This window comes from Pelodiscus sinensis, chromosome 2 (assembly GCF_049634645.1).
Source record: "Pelodiscus sinensis isolate JC-2024 chromosome 2, ASM4963464v1, whole genome shotgun sequence".
Lineage (NCBI taxonomy): Eukaryota > Metazoa > Chordata > Testudines > Trionychidae > Pelodiscus > Pelodiscus sinensis.
Genome location: NC_134712.1, coordinates 46247339 through 46266947, shown reverse-complemented (window position 1 = coordinate 46266947; position 19609 = coordinate 46247339). Strand labels below are relative to the sequence as shown.

The window sequence follows — 19609 nt, the reverse complement described above, 5'->3', positions numbered from 1 at the left end:
ACTTACAGATTTCGGCAGCCGTTGTTCTTGTTGGAAGTGGTTTACAAAATAAGAAATCTTCTTGAATGGAGCTTTTATAATCATATCTAACAAAACACATCAAATTGGCAGCGTCAGCTATATCAGTGCTTTCATCCACTTGTAATGCAAAAAACTGACTATTCTGTAGTCGATGAATGAGCATTTCTTCAATTTTACGTTTCACTGTATTGTTGGATAAAGACAGAGATCCCAACTGATTTCCCTTTTTTCCTCCATAAATGCGGGATGTAATAATATTCAATGCAGGAAGTAATAACCTTTCACCAACAGTATGCGGGTAACCTGTCTCGGCTATTAGTTTTGAAACTTCATATGAAGCCAACACAAAGTTTTCATTTGAAGAGCCAATTGAAAGTGCAATTTTTATGCTTTTTTTAGCAAAAGCTAATTCATTCTCTTATTTATGAAAAAATCTATGGGCTTACTCGCGTATTCTGGATGTTTGCATTCCAAATGGCGTTTCAGTTTTGATGGTTTCATGCACTCGTTGGATAGCTGTGTGTGACAGATTAGGCATAAAGGCAAGTGATTATCACTACCAGCACTTATAAAACCAAATTTCAAATACTCATCAGAATAATTTCAGATCCAAGGAGTTTTTATCTTCTTATTCTCACTTGTACTAGGCTGCACATCATGCAAACATTTTTTAGTTGTATTTACAGTTACATTCTTCAGCCATTTATCCATACTGAAGATGAAAATGAAAGGGTATGTTATTGAAAATAAATGAAGAAAGCTTAAGCAGTAAACCTAAGAGGACGTGCACCACTATGCAGAAACAAGCTGAGGCTGCCGTATCAGGTGACAGGAAAACCAATGACACAAGCTTGGCTGCATGAAAATACACGTGGTTCCAGGGAGACAAAGCCCTTTCCCTGCCCTTGTCAGGTGGCCTGCGCTCCCTGGCACTGCCAAAGCACTGTGCTGCCCCAGAGAGCCCGCCCCCTGGAGGAGACACTGAAATCCCATAGGAAGTAGTCCGCCACTTACCCATGGAGACCACCGTCCAGCAACCCTGGCTGCATCCTCCATCCAGCCCTGACCAGGGCTTGGGGGCGCCACATGGGCAGTCTGGGAGCCCATAATTCCCAGCCGTATCCTCCGTGCAGCCCGGGCCAGGGCTTGGGGACACAGCGCCGCATGGGCAGTCCGGGAGCCCATAACTCCCAGCTGCATCCTCCGTGCAGCCCAGGCCAGGGCTTGGGGCTGCGGTGCCGCACAGGCCAGCTGGGAGGAGGAACTCCCAGCTACATCCTCCGTGCAGCCCGGGCCAGGGCTGGGGGCCGCGGTGTCGCACGGGCCAGCTGGGAGGGGGGAACTCCCGGCTGCAGGCAGCCCAGGACAGGGCTCGGAGCCGCGGCGCCGCACGGGCCAGCTGGGAGGTGGGAACTCCCGGCTGCATCCTGCGGGAAGCCCGGGCCAAGGCTCCGGGACGCGGCGCCCCAGCAGCCATACTGAGGCCCAGTATTTTTGCTGCGGCCCAGTAGCAGGCCGCAGCCCATAGTTTGGGAAATGCTGGTATAGAGATATATCCAGTGCTTTTTTTTTTTTTTTTTTAAGGTGCCAGTAATCCAGAGGAAAAGTTGTTGAACTCTGACTGGAGGTGCTGGTACTGCATCTGGAGGTGCCGATAATGTGTACTAGGCAATACCATCACAAAAAAAGCACTGGATATACTTATAGGCTATGTTTACCCTGCACAGTTATTTCGTAATAAACTATTCTGGAATAGTTATTCTGAAATAGCTTAATTCGAAATAGCACATCTACACCGTAGGGAAGCCTCAAAATTAGTCTGAGGTAGGCTTCCCTAATGTAGATGTGCTATCTTGATTTAGAGCCCCAGGAGAAATAACTTAGAATGGCCCTACTGAGGGGCTATTTTGAAATATCAGAAGTGGAGCATCTACACACGGCTTATTTTGAAATAGCTATTTTGGAATAGGTATTATTCTTCATAGAATAAGGTTTACAGAAGTCGGAATAAGCTGTCCGTTATTTCAAAATTATTTTGAAACAACCGAATTGCTGTGTAGATGGTCTCATAGTTATTTCGGAATAACAGCCCCAAGTGTGCACAGTCCATTTTGTGTACTGAATGAGGCAGAGGTCTCATGAAAGAAATTGTGCATACTGTATTTATATAAGTAAAGATTGTAAAACAATGTTGTGCATGAAGTGACAAAATTAAGGTTGCACAGTTGTTTAATAAGCCAGGGAAGTACAATATGCTCTTTTTTGTATTGTCTGTAGTAACTCCTGCTTACCATAAATACCCTCATTTGATAGGTATTGAATAAGATATGGAAATAGCATTCCTTTACTTACACTGCCTGACTGAAAATTGTCTTCCCCGTTTTCCTTTTTATACTATATCTTCTTCTTGTTCATTAAAACACTAATCAGTACAGTTTGCTCTAATTGAAATTCCTTACAACTTGTTTCCTGCTAGGAGGACAATTGCTTTGACAAGTCAGTGAGTTGGTTATGTTTTGGAAAAGATATTGCAGTGAAATGTATGGCCTTTGCTGTACAATAGACTTATTTTTTATTCTAATGTTTGCCATTTTTAATATGTGTTTACACAGATTGATATACTGAATGTATTTGTTAGTAACTTTGTATTTCTAATTATGAAACTCACTTGTACATTATGGTCAAAATTTACTATCATAGTATTCAATCAAATTACTCATTTGAATCATTATTGATCCCTCCTACCTGCCATAATCCTTATGTATAAGTGTTTTATTCATTTAAATAGTTTCGTGTCTTCTGCACGCTCACTAAATAGTTTGAAGACTATATTGAGATTTATTTTTAAATCTTCCTCACACCTGTTGCAGTTTAGTATCCTTCCCTATTTTTAGAGATGACTTAAAAAGCAGGATATGTAATACATGCAGCATTACTTGAAGTAAAACAATAGTAGAATGGGAGCCCTATGGTGGGTTTTTTTTCATTACTTTCATTTATTCTTAATACCTCAGTCTCAGAGGAGGAAAATTGTGGATTTTTTTTTTTAATATTAGTTGGCAGATTCGTCTTCTGGAATAGAACTAGTGTAGTATTAAGTGCTGAATGTTGTTGCATTTAGTTGTATTCCATAAATGAGAGAGAGTTTCCAAAATGAGATTCATTCTTTCTGTCTTTGCTGGACGTCTAGGTAGACGTTAAGCTCATTGAACCTTCTTTAAAAGGAAGGGGATAATTCTGGAGATTTAATAAACATTTCATTTCTCTAGTGAAACATTTCAACTGTTCAAAGCTGTGAACTATTGCTAAGTGTTTATTGGCTTCCACATTTGTGCAAAAAGTTGCAGTACAGTATTTCTATCTCATTAGTTTCTATGGCTATGTCTAAACTATGCAGAATTTTCAAAAGAGGATCTTTCTAAAGTGTAAGTAGTCTGGATGCATTTTTTCTGGAAAAAAAACCTTTTTTGTAAAAACCACTCTTCCTTTAAAAAGGAGGTTTGTGCAGTTTTTTTCAAAAAAGGAGTTTTTTACCAAAAAACCTGCGTCCAAACTACTTTTACTTTCGAAAGATCCTCTTTCAAAAGTGTGAGCAGAAGAAGATATGCAAATTTCCGGTGGTTCAAAAATTCTACGTAGTTTAGACATAGCCATAGAAACTAATGAGATAGAAATACTGTACAGCAACTTTTTGCACAAATGTGGATATGAAAGCAAAATAAATTGTACACCCAATTCTAATTCTGTATTACATTCTTAATAGAAGGGACTAGATTAAAAGTTTTCCTGCTTATAAAGTTAGTACACTCTGTTATGTCTTATGATTTCTACAGTTCTATTGGAACACGCGAAGAATCAATCTGTTTTGTTGTTCTATGTTTCCTCAATGATTTAAAGTTTGGAGAGAAGAGCCAGTGGTGGGGTCCAGACATTTATTGACAGAGGTAGCTGCTCTGTTTATATCATACAAGACATACGGATTTTTTGCGGGGGAAGGGGAGGAGGCTAGACTATCCCTGGTTTATTGAAGCTTTAACTATACTGTGATGTGTGGTTCTAAAACAAATGAGTTAATACAGCATAGAACTAGATTAACTTTTCAGTCACCAGAAGAGGTAGACTCCCTTCTAGCCCTCTCTTCTCTGAGGGTTTATTTGGTCATTATAGAGAAATACCGCCTTTCTCATTCTCCACCTTTCAAAAAGAAAATTTTAGACTTTTAATGGATTTGGTTATTTAATATTTGGGATGTGAACAGCATTTGTACTCTTTCGTGCCTGGCATTACCCAGTTACCTATGGAAGAACTGGCACCTATGCTCTCTGAGCATAGTTTGTAGAGCTCTGCCTGCCATTTTCATATGGACTTTGGCTGCACTTTTAGCCAACGACTCTGATTTAAAGGACAGTGGTGCAGAATGTGCAAAGCCTTTTGGTTTGGTTTATATTTTGTTTACAATTTCTCAAGAATGTATCAGTGTTTGTTACAAAACTTTAAAATATGGGTGAAAACAGATGCATAAACTCAATTTCATACTTTTGGGTAAATATCAGCAGTTAATAATGAGGGATGCAAGGAAAGAAAAAACAAATAGGTAAGAGTTTTGAAAGTAAAAGCAGTTTAATACTGATTCATTTCACTAGCTGTACATATGTATATGCATGCATGTGCATGTGTGTATTTTTCCAGTACATTGCTTTACTTTAACAGACAGCCTTGCATTTACACTTAGACATAATTTGTTAACATAAGAATATCCAGTTCGTTCAGTAGATGTGTTTTAACATAATCGGTACTTTTTGTGTACTTACATGGTACACATTTGGCCTGCAAAGGCTGAATAATAGGTTTTGTAAAATTGGGGATTTTTTTTAAACTGGTAAAAACTGAAAACTAAGGGCCTTAAAAATGTGTAATTGGGTATCTGATTGTTGAATAGTAAGCTTCTCCCTTCAAAATTATGCCTAGAGCAGTGTTTCTCAATGTTTTCAAGTTCAGGACCATTAGTAAACCCCTGATGACCTGTTGCAACTTAGTGGTGCCCCCTCCAGGCTTCATGCAGGGGAAGAGTGGGGCTTGGAGCTATGATGCCAGATGTTCCAAGCAGATATGAACAGCTGGAAACATCCCCTACCAGCAACTGGGGTGGATGAGTTAAGATGTTACCCAAAAAATAGTCTCCCCTACATGGCCTGTGTCAGAGGTGGAAGGGAAGTGTCCTGGGAAGGCTGGTGATGAAATTGGGGTGGAGGGACGGAGGGGTGTAGAAGGATATGGAGGCAAAGCAGTCTTGGAGAGGGATAGTGAGCTTATATTACCCCCAAAACCATAGCCTTCATGCACTGCCCATAGGAAGCAGAAGATAAAGGGGAGAGGGGAATTTGAAGTCCTGGAGGTAAAGTAGGAAAAAAGGAGGAAGGAATTAGTTCGGGAACAGAATAGGCAGGACATACAGGTAGGGGAAGATCTTGGTCACTGGGGCCAGGATAAGGTAGTCTGACAGAGAGGAAGTCACCTGGCTTTATAAGAGGGGAACATTGGGGGGCAAACTTGGTGGGAGGGGCAGAAGCAGAAGATGGGATGTTGCACAACTTGGGGGCAGGATGCACATTGAGAGGCCAGTACTTATTGAAGAATGTGACACCAACTATTCCCTCTTGCTTCCTGTCCTTTTAGCCAGCTGGACTTGGTTCTCCACACTGGGTGTTGCATATACACCAGTGCTGAAGTGTACTGAAGTGATCAGATTTAGCCACGTCTCCCTTCTGGCAGGGCAGGGGTGGCTAATTTTTGTGAGTGACAGTGTAACCTTGCACATAGGATTGTAGCACCACTTACATTTGGCCCAGCTGGCCCCCTGTCCTTATGATAGAGGGATAGCTGGGTGAAATCTAAGTGGTGCAGTAACCCTGCATACAAGGACACAACATGGAGTAAGGAACCAAGCCCAGCCAACCTTATGACTCTTTAACATGTTCTGGCAATCCACTTTTGGGTAGCAACCTGCTGCTCGAGAAACCATATACCTAGAATCTGTAGTACCCAAGAAGCTCATTGAGTTTCAATTGAGAAGCCTAATGAGCTAGTCTTTTGCCTTGTGCAGATTGCTGACACTTACCTCTCTTTTTTTAACAGGCTGCTGATACTCTTGCTGTAAGACAAAAAAGAAGAATCTATGACATCACTAATGTTTTGGAAGGCATAGATTTAATTGAGAAAAAGTCAAAAAACAGCATCCAATGGAAGTAAGAAGTGTCAGTTCTGCATATTTTCACATTCTCGTGGGGAAAAAAAGTTGGCCTCATTCCTTTTTATTTTGTAATCAGTGGTAGTCTATGTGATTATGTCAGTGGTCTCAGTCCAATTCATAATGACCAAGTGTCTTCACTGCAGTTGGTATCTTTGTTTTCAGAAAGGCCAAGAACTGAAATATTCTGAGCTGTGAAGTGTGAGGTTTTCAGCATACTGGAGGGGCAATTTGGGAATCTAGCACTGATGTATCGTGTCTAGATTAAAATGTTCACTTTTCAGGATTTTCAATCTGTCGATTTTCATGAGCACTAGAATTTATACAGCTTTATAAAGTGCAACTTAAAAGAAATAAATCTTTGAATTTCAGGGTGAATTTGGGCAGGGATTGGAGATGTGGCTCTAATGTGTGTGGCAGAGTTCAACAGAGCAGTGCCAAGAAGCAAGCAGGCAGGCAGTGTCTTAGCCTAAGATTCAGCCTAAGAGAAAACATGTTTCATTCTCCCATCACCCCAGTGAAGAGCTAACTTTGGAGAACTGAACTGGATACTTTAAATCCCTAGTTATGTATCAGAGGGGTAGCCATGTTAGTCTGGATCTGCAAAAGCGACAAATAGTCCTGTAGCACCTTATAGGCTAATAGATATATTGGAGCATAAGCTTTCGTGGGCAAGGATCCACTTCTTCAGATGCATCTGATGAAGTGGGTCTTTGCCCACGAAAGCTTATGCTCCAATACTTCTGTTAGTCTATAAGGTGCTACAGGACTACTTGTAACTAGGGATGTAAAATCCCATTTAATCAGTTAACCGATTAAAAGTTATGTTTAGCTGGTTAACTGCTTAAACAGGAGTGATTTGGGGCTGCTCCAGCCCATGTGGACTGAAGTGGCCCCCTGCCTCCGCTGGAGCTCTTCTACTTTTCAAAGGAGAACTCTGCATGCAGCCCGGGGCCAGCGGGAAGTCCCGCTGATTCCAGGCTGCATGCAGGCGTCCAGCTTTGAAATGTACAAGAGTCCCCAGTGGAGGCTCTTGTGCACTTCAAAGCAGAAGCGCCCTCATGGAACCCAGGGTCAGTGGGGGACTCCCCAGCTGATCCTGGGCTCTGCATGACATTTCCCCAGAACCCGGGTTCAGCTGGGGACTATGTGGAAATGTCACCTGGAGCCTGGTATCAGCTGAAAAGTCTCCAGCTGACCCCAGTCTCCACCTGTTGCTGCCACTTTGAAATGCTGCCTTAGGGGGGAGGGATAGCTCAGTGGTTTGAGCATTGGTCTGCTAAACCGAGGGTTGTGAGTTCAATCCTTGTGGAGGCCATTTAGGGATTTGGGGCAAAAATTCATCAGGGGTGGTACTTGGTCCTGCTGTGTAGGCAGGGGACTGGACTCAATGACCTTTCAAGGTCCCTTCCAGTTCTAGGAGATAGGCAATCTCAATTTTTTTTTTTTTTTTTTTTTTAGTGTTGCAAAGTGGCACAACTAACCCTGGGCTCAGCTATGCAGCGCTGCAGCTTTGAAACACTGAGGCAGCATTTCAGAGGGGCAGTTAGCTTAGATACAGCTTATCCGGGGATCAGTTGTGCGGCTCTGCCCCTTTGAAGATGTGCAGCGCTGCCGCTTTGAAGTATCCCATCTCTCCCCCACCCTTTTGCTGCCTCTATATGATAGAGGCAGCAAGGGCAAGGGAATTGACTAGTCAGCTAGTCGACTGACTGTCTGATAAGCATTTGCTTGTCGGATAGTCAACTAGTCCTTAACATCCGTAATCTGCTCTGAGTTGTGGGTTAACCCAATAAGAGTAGTGCTTATCGATCAGTAACTGTTTAATCATTCACATCCTTATACACAACCTAGCCCTAACACAGAAAACACCATGTGCCTTGAAAATGGAAAACAGGGACAGAGGAAGCCTAACATTGACCCCACATTTAATACAATTTTCAGAATTTTCTACTAAAGAAAGCAGGGATTATACTACTTCTTAGTATTTAATATAATTCATATGTTTTTTTTAAAGCAAGACTCGTGCTTCAGACTATAATGTATTTTACATGATTATTGCACATATTATGATTGCATAAAATATTGTACGTTTTTTAAAGAGGTGTAGGTGCAGGCTGCAATACAAAAGAAGTCATAGACAGACTGAGGTATCTTGAAGCAGAAATTGAAGATTTGGAATTAAAAGAAAAAGAGCTGGATCAGCAAAAATTGTGGCTGCAGCAAAGCATCAAAAATGTTATGGATGACACCACGAACAACCAATATCCTTTGTGACATACATTGTGTGCATTTGTGAAATAGAATTAAAGCACCAGGCATACATTAAAAGCACCAGTCATACATGTAATATGACCTGCTCTAGAAACAAGGACAAGAAACTTGAATTGGGTGACCAAGGGGTTTTACTAACTCTAGAAGAAATGGTACTGGTCTCAGGCATTTTCTGTTACAATGTGATTTTAATTTTCTTTTTCACTGTTGGTGAAATTAGCTTGCAGTGCTATGAGACAACAGCACCATTCATTAGGCTGTGGAATACATGGTGAGAGTTAACGGAGAAGAAACTTTGCTTGTGACATTTTAAAACCATGGTAGACAAAGTACTGAAAGATATTTTTTTAAAAAATCTGGTATTGGTAGAAAGAGGCATTGAATGGTCTAATACGGTGGTTTTCAACTGTGATCCATGGATCCTTGAGGAGTCTGCACTCTATGCCTAAGATTTCCAAAGGGATCCGTTTGAAAATGTTTACAGGTCTGCAAATGAAAAAAGGTTGAAATCCACTGGTTTAATAGATCATTGCAAGTTTTAATCTCTGTGACCTTTATCAGTGGTAATCTGGAAATAAACCATGAGAAATGTACACAGGGGTAATATTTAACACAGAAAATCCAAACATTTAGCATTAACAGTTTAGTAGCACCTTAAAGACTAACAAAACATGTAGATGGTATCATGAGCTTTCATGGGCACAACCCCTCTGAAGCTTTTGAGCATTAACGGTGAAATTCATTGCGTTTGTGGATTTAAATTAGATTTAGGATACTCCAGGATACTCTTCTCTGGTTTGCATTTCTTTAGATGTTCATAGGATAGGTTATCTAAATCTTTTGAACTGGAACTGAAATTATCTTCTCTGTAAACAGGTAACGAGTATATTGTTTAAAGTGTTTGCTCATTACTTTGTTAATCATGTGTCTAGCATTCTTACAGGATACTGAACAAAATAGGTTATTAGAGAATTTGGGGAGGGGATCATGCAGTCTTGTCTATAAGAAATTCTGAAGCACTTAACACTGTATTCTGGTGTTCAACAGAAACTGCTATAATCAGATCAGTGATTTTTATCAAGCCAGGGCCTGCTTAAATACACAGATTAGAAGAGCTGTAGTCTGTCAGATTAATGAAGTGAATCTGGTTCAGTACAGATAACATAACAGATAAGGCTTCTAATCAGCAGAGCAATTAAATATGTATTTAAGTGCTATGATGAATTAAGGCCCAAATGAGCTGTGAAATTTTAAATTTTCCATTGAATGAAAATAAATTACTCTACATGTGCAAAAATTCCATTTTAAAATGAATTATTAATTGTGAAGGCACAGGTTGAGTCGTTTCGCAAAGACCTGAATGGAGTCTGTTTGCTGAGACTGCTGGTAACAGAGTGGGATTGGGCACACCAAACCACCTGTGGAGGTGTGGAGGCAGGAAAAAGGGAATAAGGGAATTTGCGTGCAGCCACCTTGGTCTTGTTAGCAAGAGAGCAAGAGTAAGGCTAATTCTGACTCTTCACAACGTGAGAGCGGTAATAAGATGCTGCCTTTGCCTCTTACCTCCATACAGAGATAAGGATAGAATGCTGACTCTGGCAGGGACCTTGAGATAAGGAGCATCAGGGTGGAACTAAAATAACTGTTAGCCATTGGTGTTTGTAATGGGAAGGAGACTAATTGTTATTATCAGGGCTCAACAATTAAGGCAATCTACTCGCCCGTGGCGAGTAGATTTTAGCTCGGCACGGCCACGCGGTGCTGTCTGCGCATGTGCAGCGTGCGGTTCCGTGCGGCTGGCAGGCAGGGCTCGCTGAGCCCTGGTTATTATATCTAATGGACAGTATATAAACTGCTTCATAATTGGTTGTATTAGAAGATCTGCCGCCACCACCCGCCTCCCCCTCGTCTGAATCAGTTTTCCCCTCGCTGCAGCTTGTAATAAAACTGCCTCTGGCTACTTGTTGCTTACAAACGCAGAGTGAGGACAATGTTTTCTTCCACAGTGGTTTAATAGTCAATATTGTTAACAAAATAATTTAGTAATTGGAATGCAATTAAACATCTAAAGCAATGTAGGGCTATTTTATTCTTGTGTGATACTGCAAACTGAATAATAAATAAACGCAAATAATGTACGCAAAATAAACCAAAAAAAATTCCAAACCCGAAACAAAAAACTCGAGTGGTTGGCCTCTACTTCTAAACACTACCATAAAGCGACTTTCACAAACCAACTTTTACATTTGAAAAAGGGTAGATTTGAAAGGGAAACTATGGTGATTAGTTATAAAATAGTTGAAATATTGACTAGTATAAGAAATTTCAAAATATAGGTTAAACCTCTAAAATCAGGGACTCTCTGGTCCTGCAACATCTGTGGTCTGGCAGAACCACAGATATTGCTGGTCGAGAGATCCCCGGCTGGCCAGGTTCCGGGGTTGGGCTGGTGGCAGGGAGCACAGCTCTGGCCAGGCTAAAGGCAGCAGTGTCGGTGCCCAAGAGCACAGTTCCAGCCAGGTGGGAACAGCAGGGAGCACAGCCTCATCCAGGTCAAAGGCAGTGGGGCCAGAGCAGCTGTCAGGGGCAGGGAGCACAGCCCCTGCCAGGCCAGAGGCAGTAGGGTATGGGTGGTGGCCCCCGGTGGTGAGGAACACAGCCATAGCTCCAGGTGAGGCTACAGCCTCTGCTGGGCCTGCAGCAGGGAGCAGGCACAAGAAGGGAGTCTTGACCTTCCCTGGTCCGCAAACTCTGTGGTTTGGGATCATTCAGGTCCTGATGGTGTCAGGTGGTCCCACCAGTAGTTTATAAAAATATATGGCACTGTCTCTGCCTCTCTCTCTCTTTCTTTCTCTCTCTCTCTGTGAATGGTCTCGCAGTGAAGTCTAGTCCTAAAAGACTGCCATGTGGAGTACTCAGTTTGAAATCATTATTACTGGTATGTGACGGGGTTAAAGGATTAAATCCAAAATTTTATTTTTCAGGAAGAATTTGACTAGGACCCATTTGAAAGGGAAAGCAAGTAGTTTCCAGGATGTTGTAAGTGTATGGGGATATGCAGGGCTCGACAAATCAGTGTATCTCGCCACAGGCAAGTAGATTTCAGCCAGTCGCCCCATTCACCGGCGGCGCACACATGCGCAGTGCGGGTCTGGTTCATGCGCGGTGTGGGGCTGGCGAGTGGATTTTGCCACGGTTTGTCAAGCCCTGGGGATATGGAAGTACATACATATATTTAAAACAGAACTTGCTTTGTACTTTTGGAAACTCTACTATGCCCTTCCAATGAGATATTTCCAGAGTGCTCTGTCCTGTCTCTCAATATCAGCAGGTGACTATTTGGTGGTTAGTTTTCAGTGGCTTACATTTATTACAAAATAACTTTTATGTTAATGGTGGCAGAGTTAACAACTATCATCTGACAGCACCACATTGCATCAGAAAAAAATCATTAAACCTGTATTATGAGAAATTCCCATAGACTGTGAATTAAATCTAGGAAATTAAATCCAGGAGATAAACACAGGATGTTGTGGGTTTTTTCCAAAACTGCTTGCCTCACCTATTCTAAAATGCATCTGGTTCAGAGGTGGACAAAAGGGCCTCTATGGGCCGAATCCAGCCCACGGCAGTTCTGCCTCTCCCCCACCCCAGGCCAATCAGGGCATAGGGACGGAAGCATGTAGCGCTTGGTCAATCCTGGCGGTTGACTCTAAGCTCCACGTGCCAGAAGGCAGGGAGTGAGAGACTTTGTGCACTCCCCCTAGGCTAATCAGAGCTTGGGGGTGGGAGGAGTGTGCAAAGTCTTCTCCCCCACTGCAAGGGGCTCAACTGGTGGTTGACTCTAAGAGTGGCTCTCTCTTGCAGGGCGGGGGCACGGAGCAAGAGATTTCCCATGCTTATCCTCCCCCAGGTCCTGATTGACCTGGGGACTGGGATGGGACATGAGCAAAGTCTCCTCCCACTGCCAGGGGTGTGGGCACATATAGGGAGGTTTGCAGACCAATCAGGGTCTGTCGGTGGGGAAGCATGGAAGTGTCCTGGCCCTGCCCTGTCTCTTCTGCCCCCAGTCAAAAATGATTGCCCACCCCTGATCTGGTTCCTTGATGAGTGTATTGTCACTGGCAGAATTCATCCTGGGGAATCCTATGGAGAAAGTGCTGCTGATCCCTGATGGCTTTGAACATTCTGTATCATAGTGATACATTAACCATACTTATCAGTAAAAAGGATATTCTAGTATTCTGTGAGAAATACATTTAAGTAACATTTTGGAAATGTTCTAATGATAGTCTGAGACCCAGGTTAAGCTGGAAAGGCTTTGCTGGACTAGTTATACTGGAATGCTATACTAGCAATGCATTTATAATGTGGACATAGATAATATTGGCAACATTCTGCATTTTATATCATTTCAGCAACCTTATGGGCTTTGGGCTGTTGCCACCATTATGTCAGACATAGATCTCACACTTGACCAGCATTAACTATAACAGTAAAAAAAATTAAAATGTAGACCTGGCTTAAACAACACATAGTAGGAACACCAATTTTTCTTGTAAAGTACACTAAGTATCAATTTCATATTGCTTAGGCAAAAATGTCAGCTTGTTACTTGAACATTTTCTTGACATAAATCACATTTTCATACGTCACTCATGAAGACATCTGTAATTGCTTCAATGGTAAGTTTTTGTTAGACTGTATTTTTGTAAGATATTTGAAGCAGGTGGTTTAATTGAGGAAGACCAAGCCATAGTGGAGAAGCTAAATGAAGTCTTTTCATTGATTATCACTGCAAAGGTTGTGAGGGAGATTTTAATACCTGAACCATTCTTTTTAGGTGGCAGATCTGAGGTGTCAGTAGAGATGGTTTTGGAACAGTGATTCATTAAGCAGTTATAAGTCATGAGGCCCAGATGATATTGACTCGAGTTCTTCTTCCAGTGCTTTTTCATATCAGTTCCAATCAAGTGTGCACGTGTCACATGCATGAGCATTGGAAACTTTTTTTTCTCTTAGCAGTTCATGTAGGGTCGGCTGTAGAGACCCTTAGAGTGGCACCATTATTTCAGTCCTTATATACCACTGTCGACCCGATCCCTCCACTGGTTGCTTCTTGCCAGTTACTCCAACTGTGGGGAAGGAGGGTTGGTATTGGAATGGATGTGAATAACACATCTCAAAGAACACCAGTCATGAGAAGAAAGGTACAGGTTGAACCTCTCTATTCCACAACACTCTGGTCCAGAAACATCCGTGGTCTGGAATGATTGTAGTTAGCTGAATGTCCACTTTTCATGGGTGTGGTCAAGTTTCCTCTGGTCTCATAAAGTTTGTTTACAGCCATCAGTCCTAGTTCTCAGTGTTCTGTGCTGTTATTTACCTCTAATTTCCCTATGTTCTCTAACAGCCTAGTAAGCAGAGGAAGTGTTGGTAATCAGGGCTCAACAAAGAATTCATTTGCAGCGTGCACATGCACAGTACGGGGCTGGCGAGTGGTTTTCGCCGCCGTTCGTCAAACCCTGTTGGTAATGGTGCTTGACCATAGTCTCCTCCTGTGGTCCAGAAAATTATCTGGTTCAGAATTGGTCAGGTCCCGAGAGTGCCGGACTAGAGCAGTTCAGCCTGTAACTGTCTTTTCTTCTTCGAGTGCTTGTTCATGTTGATTCCAATCAGGTGACTCCAAGCTGCTATACCATGGAGCTGGGATCAGAGTTAGGAATCACTGATTGGAACACTGCGCTACCAACAGTTGCACCAGCCCTTGAGAACTTACCAGTAGCATAGTGTAAACGTGTATTGATGACCACCTTGCTGCCCTGCATATATCTTGAATGGGAATGTGCGCCAGAAATGCAATGGAGGAAGCATGGGCCCTAATGGAGTGTCCTGTCACCAAAAAATGGCATAATTCCTGTTAAGTCATAACGTGTGTGTGTGGGGGGGGGGCTGAGACTAGGTCAGACTAGGTCACCTTTCATCTTGTACAGATGGCTCTTGGTCTTTCCATGGATTCCTCATATTACACGAAGCTTGGGGATAGTGAAAAACTGGAACCTCTTGCCCTCCCTTCCCCTCCCCCCCCCCAAGGATGCAGGGGACTCGGCAAAGATTTCTAGTAGAGATTTCCCCTTCAGGTTCTCCTAGTTTTTCAACAAGAGGGGGCCACTGCAGTCTGAAGTTGAGAAAACAACACTAAGTAACAAAATGCCTTTTTATTTTAACTCTTCTAAGAGTTTTGCCTAAGGAAGAACTTCAAGATAATGTTTATCATCATATACTTATATCCTATGGAGTGAACCCTTCCCCCCACAAGAGTTCAAAAATATAGAAACACTTAGCACTTCTCTGTCACTGTATAGCTGCAGTACTTTACATACCATCTGTCTCATAATACCCTGTGAGAGAAAGAAGCACTATCTTAATTGTATAGATGGGGAAACGGGGGTACAGAAAAGTGAAGTGACTTCCCTGGGTATTACAAACAGTAAGCTACAAAAAAACCAGTGATGTCTAAATTCACTATGAAAGGCAACCACACCCACATTGTTACTGCTTCAGAGGCTGGAGTTCTGGGGGTGCATAAGCTAAGACCTTGGATACAGTGGTTATGAATACATAGATAGAAATGTTTTCTTCAAGCTTTGCTGTCATTCCTGTTTATTCCTGAAGCACATCAGAATGTGCAGGGTTTGTATCAAGCTAATGCTGAAGTGGCATTAGAGAAGAACTGTATTCCATTTGAATACATGCAATCCAACAATGTGTAAAATTATATATGATTAACATTTTCTTAAATTACTACTTCACTAGGAGACACACTTCTAGCAATTCAAGCACCCTGTGGTACTCAATTAGAAGTACCTATACCTGAAATGGTATGTACAAACTGTTTGTTTATATATGTGTCATGAGGGAGGGTAAAGGATGTATGTGTTGCAGCTAGCAAAGTTTGTGTCTTTGTGTACAAGGAAAAAATTACGATTGACTTAATTGGATGGGGACTGTTTGGATTGGGTAAACAGCATTTTTGCACATCTACACAGACTAAACGTGATTGGGCCTTTCAGTGAAACTAAGATTCACTGGGTTTTCCCCTTCCAGCTTCTCTTCCATTCACAGAAGCCCAATAGCTGTTGTTTTCTCTTGGGGAAAAAGCAATGATGTTTCTTTCAGAATCTGTCAATGCTGGTCTTTTAGTGACAAGCTCCTCTCTTCCCAACCCTGGCTGGGTCAAGGAATTTGAAGCCCAAATCAGATTTCCATAGAACAACAAAGGAAGCTATAGGAAAAATAGTTTACATATTCATTAGCCCATTTGTTTATAAGTCGACCCACAAGATGGATAGGTAAAAATGGGAAAACCCTATCTCTCTTTCATAAGCCGACCCTATATTTCAGGGATTGGAAAACTTCAGCTCCTGGTCCATTGGTATAAGTCTCTGCCATGCTGGGATGTTTTGTTCACCTGTAGCGTCCGCAGGCATGAAGCTCTGCAGCTTCCGTTCAATGGCACAGTGAGAAGGGCTGGCCGGCGTACTAAATTCTAAAAGACGTGCAATATGGACAAAACACTAAGAACTGGTGTTGGTGAAAAAAGAGCTTTAATTAAAACCACTAGCCATGAAAAAAATCCATTTTACAGTAGTTTCATCATGTTTGGCCAATGGATCAAAGTTCCCTCCTGTTGTTAAAAGAAAAACCTTGCCTAAAATCATGACATTTGCTGCTTATGTCATCCTATGTGCACATGGAAAGGGATGGATGAATGAAAGTGGGACTATGGGACAGCTGGAAAAAGTGTGGAGTAAGAGACCGTGAGCACTTCAGGAAATCTGCTATGCTCATTTGGGACGTGTTCAGGGCACACAAGACAGATGAGGTAAAATGTGGCCAAAGTAATGAAAACCACTTTAGCTGTAGAACCTGGAGGCTTAACTTCTGTTATACAACCAGATGATTTCTTCCTAAACAAACTATTTGAAGACAGGCTATGCAAAATGTAGTCTGACTGCATGTATTCAGGCATGGCGAAGTTGGCAAAAGGCAGGAATCTTATGAAACCCAAAATTAATCTGGTTGTCCATTGGGTCATGGATGTATGAGAGTCCCTTGCCTTGAAAATGACAGAAACATCATTTAGGAAATGATGCATCAGCAATATGTTTGATGGGTCAGAAAATGGCACTATATTTGCTGATGGCACAACAAAGGCTGATGTGGAATCTGTGTCTGAAGATGACACTGCTGACTTATACAATAACAATGCAGCAGCGGCTATAACTGAAGCAAAGTTAATGCACTGGTTGGTGAACTGAAGACTGATTCGGACTTGAAAGGATTTTTAAGATTTTTTTTAAAAAACATGAGTACATTAGAATTATATGAGACTTTAAAATCAGTAAATAGATATTTCAAACATTAACTGCAGTTTTGAAGGTATGTGAATACGTACTCTGTTAATATTATAACAGGATTTTTTTGTTAGATTACATTAAATTAGATTACGCCTCAGCTTCCTGTTCTTGTAGTTCGCCATTCCTAGCCAATCGGAGCTGTGGGAAGTGGTGCAAGCTAAGGGACATGCTGGCCACCACTTCCTGCTGCTTCAGTTGGCAATACAAGCAAAGGGGCTGTGTGTCTGCAGATGTTCCAGGCAGGGGCAACCCTAGACTAGCTGGCAGCAACTGGCACCCTGGGCGAACCATTCAATTGGCGTCCCCACCTCCAAGCCCCTCAATATTGCACCACCATTTGGCACCCCATTTAACTTGGTGTCCTAGGCGACCTCCTAGTTCGCCTGATGGACGGGCCGCCCCTGACTCTAGGTAAACAAAATGTCCTGATGTGCGTGTTGCTTACCCTGATGGACCAGGAGCCAAAGTGTGCTGATCCCAGATCCACAATGACAACATAGATCTGTTGATAAGCCAGCCCTTGCTCTTTGATCCTTCACGTTCTTACCAAAAACATTTGGCTTATATGGTGAGTATATATGGTATGTCATTGAGAGAAACCATATAATGTAACAGAACTTTAGCCAGGAAAGGTGGATAGCAAAGATATACTATTTAGTTTCTTGTTTTTACCTTCTGCCATCTTCAATTTCTGTGCCAGTTTTTCATGCTGGCTACATAAATGGAAAAGATGGCAAATAATTTTGTGGAGTTGCAAGAGACTAGTGAGTCCATTTGATTTTCCATATTTTAATTTGAACAAGGAATGAGTAAAAGCACAGTAAATAAACAATGTGGTTATAATAAAAAACCACAATGTGAACTGCAGTGCTAATCTATGGAGACTGTCCCTTGTACTGGGGAACACAGATTTCTTATACAGGCAGTCCCCGCGTTACATGGATCCGACTTACATCGGATCCCTACTTACAAACGGGGTGAGGCAACCTCACACTAGCTGCTTCCCCCCAGCAGACCAGGGAGACGCGAAACTAGCGCCCCCCTCTCCAGCAGACCAGGGAGACGCGGAGCGGCTTTTCTCAGCAGACACCTCAGCTTGAGAATAAAGGACTGAGGGAAGTGAGGTGTGGGAGAATAAAACTGAGCTCTGGAGAAATGTCTGGCTAGAGTTTCCCCTACAATATGTACCAGTTCCGACTTACATACAAATTCAACTTAAGAACAAATCTACAGTCCCTATCTTGTACGTAACCCGGGGACTGCCTGTATCTGCCAAATAAAAAGCATTGTTGGGTTTCTTCCCCCTCCCTGAATTTTCTTCTAAAATGGTTTGAGGTTAGTTTTATGAAACACACTTCATTTTAACTTCAAACTGGACATTTCCTTACTCCTTCTCGCTTGTTCCCAAAATAGAAGGATAATGACTTAATCTCATGAAATAACAAATGGTAGCAGCCCTGCACATACTACATTGCATCACAAGAATTAGCTCTTTAACATGTTCACTATTCTGCAGGAAAAATATCTCCATTAACATTAATTGTCCCGTGTTCACTGAATCAAGGGGGAAAGGATTTGGCTGTGGTGAGACAATTAGTTCCAATTAAGTCAGTTTTGCAGATGAGAAAATATCATAAAGAGGCTACTGTGTGTTCCTGTGGTCAGTTTTCAGTGAGAACCCTGCTATGATTTGCAGCAAAGCTTGAATTCAATTACAGGACCATTGCACAGAACTCTGTGTTTGAGTGCCATGTGACAGTTGTTGCCTGTGAGAATATAGAAGTGATGTAATCTTATTGTTTAAGGGTGTTTTGTAGTGGTTTTAAATTAGTTTTTTCTATCTGGTATGTGATCATTAATTTTGTATAAAACTCTCTGAGCATGGTCTTATGACTAGAAAATTGTATGTCACCTTGAGAATTTTATTTTTAAATAGAAGTATTGTACTATGCAAATATACGTTTCCATTACGTTTCAAAGTCAGTCACTGCCTGCATATGTTTTGGCTTAATTGTCAATCACAAGAAATTCTGTTGCTTACCTCTGTCTCCTTTTAAGGGACAAAATGGACAAAAGAAATACCAGATCAGTCTAAAGAGTAGTTCAGGACCCATCCAGGTGCTGCTTATTAATAAAGAATCAAGTTCCTCCACACCTGTGGTATTTCCAGTTCCTCCACCTGATGACATTGCACAGCCCCCATCTCAACTTGCCACACCAGTGACTCCCCCCAAACCTACTGCAACTACTGAGAATACATCAGAGCAGCACAGCGTTAATGAGGGGCAGCACTTACCACGTACTACAGATACACCATCAGGTGGGTCCCGCTTGTTCTCACCCACCCCCAAAAAAGAGATCTATTTAGAGAAAACAGGGTAGAAAAGGGGAATCAAATGTTGGCATAATTTAGCAGCTGCCAGCCTGAGATCTGACCACAATGGGTTTCCTATCAGCTGGCTGGAAATTGCAGGGAGAGGTCACTAGCCTCTTCCTGTTCTGTTCAGATTTATGTTGAAAAGGATTGTTCCACTTGCAGTTTATCATCTTGTACTGGAAACACTTCAGAAGTGATTTAGGAAGCAGCCTTCAGCAGGGTTCTGGGCTGATTCTCAAGGTAATTGCTGCCTCTACTACAGACATGGTG

At 42.0% G+C, this 19609-nt stretch overlaps 1 protein-coding gene across 2 annotated transcripts in view; it reads left to right on the top strand.

Annotated features, from left to right (window-relative positions):
* The window catches only part of E2F5 (E2F transcription factor 5), a 33791-nt gene that overhangs the window by 10684 nt on the left and 3498 nt on the right, over nucleotides 1-19609 (top strand). For both annotated transcript variants that reach the window (XM_075920447.1, XM_075920446.1), the window contains exons 2-6: nucleotides 6157-6266; nucleotides 8371-8534; nucleotides 13186-13227; nucleotides 15359-15423; nucleotides 19021-19282. In XM_075920447.1, coding sequence (XP_075776562.1) covers nucleotides 8510-8534; nucleotides 13186-13227; nucleotides 15359-15423; nucleotides 19021-19282 — 394 coding nt within the window. In that variant the 5' untranslated portion in view covers nucleotides 6157-6266; nucleotides 8371-8509. The remainder of the gene's footprint in view (nucleotides 1-6156; nucleotides 6267-8370; nucleotides 8535-13185; nucleotides 13228-15358; nucleotides 15424-19020; nucleotides 19283-19609) is intronic.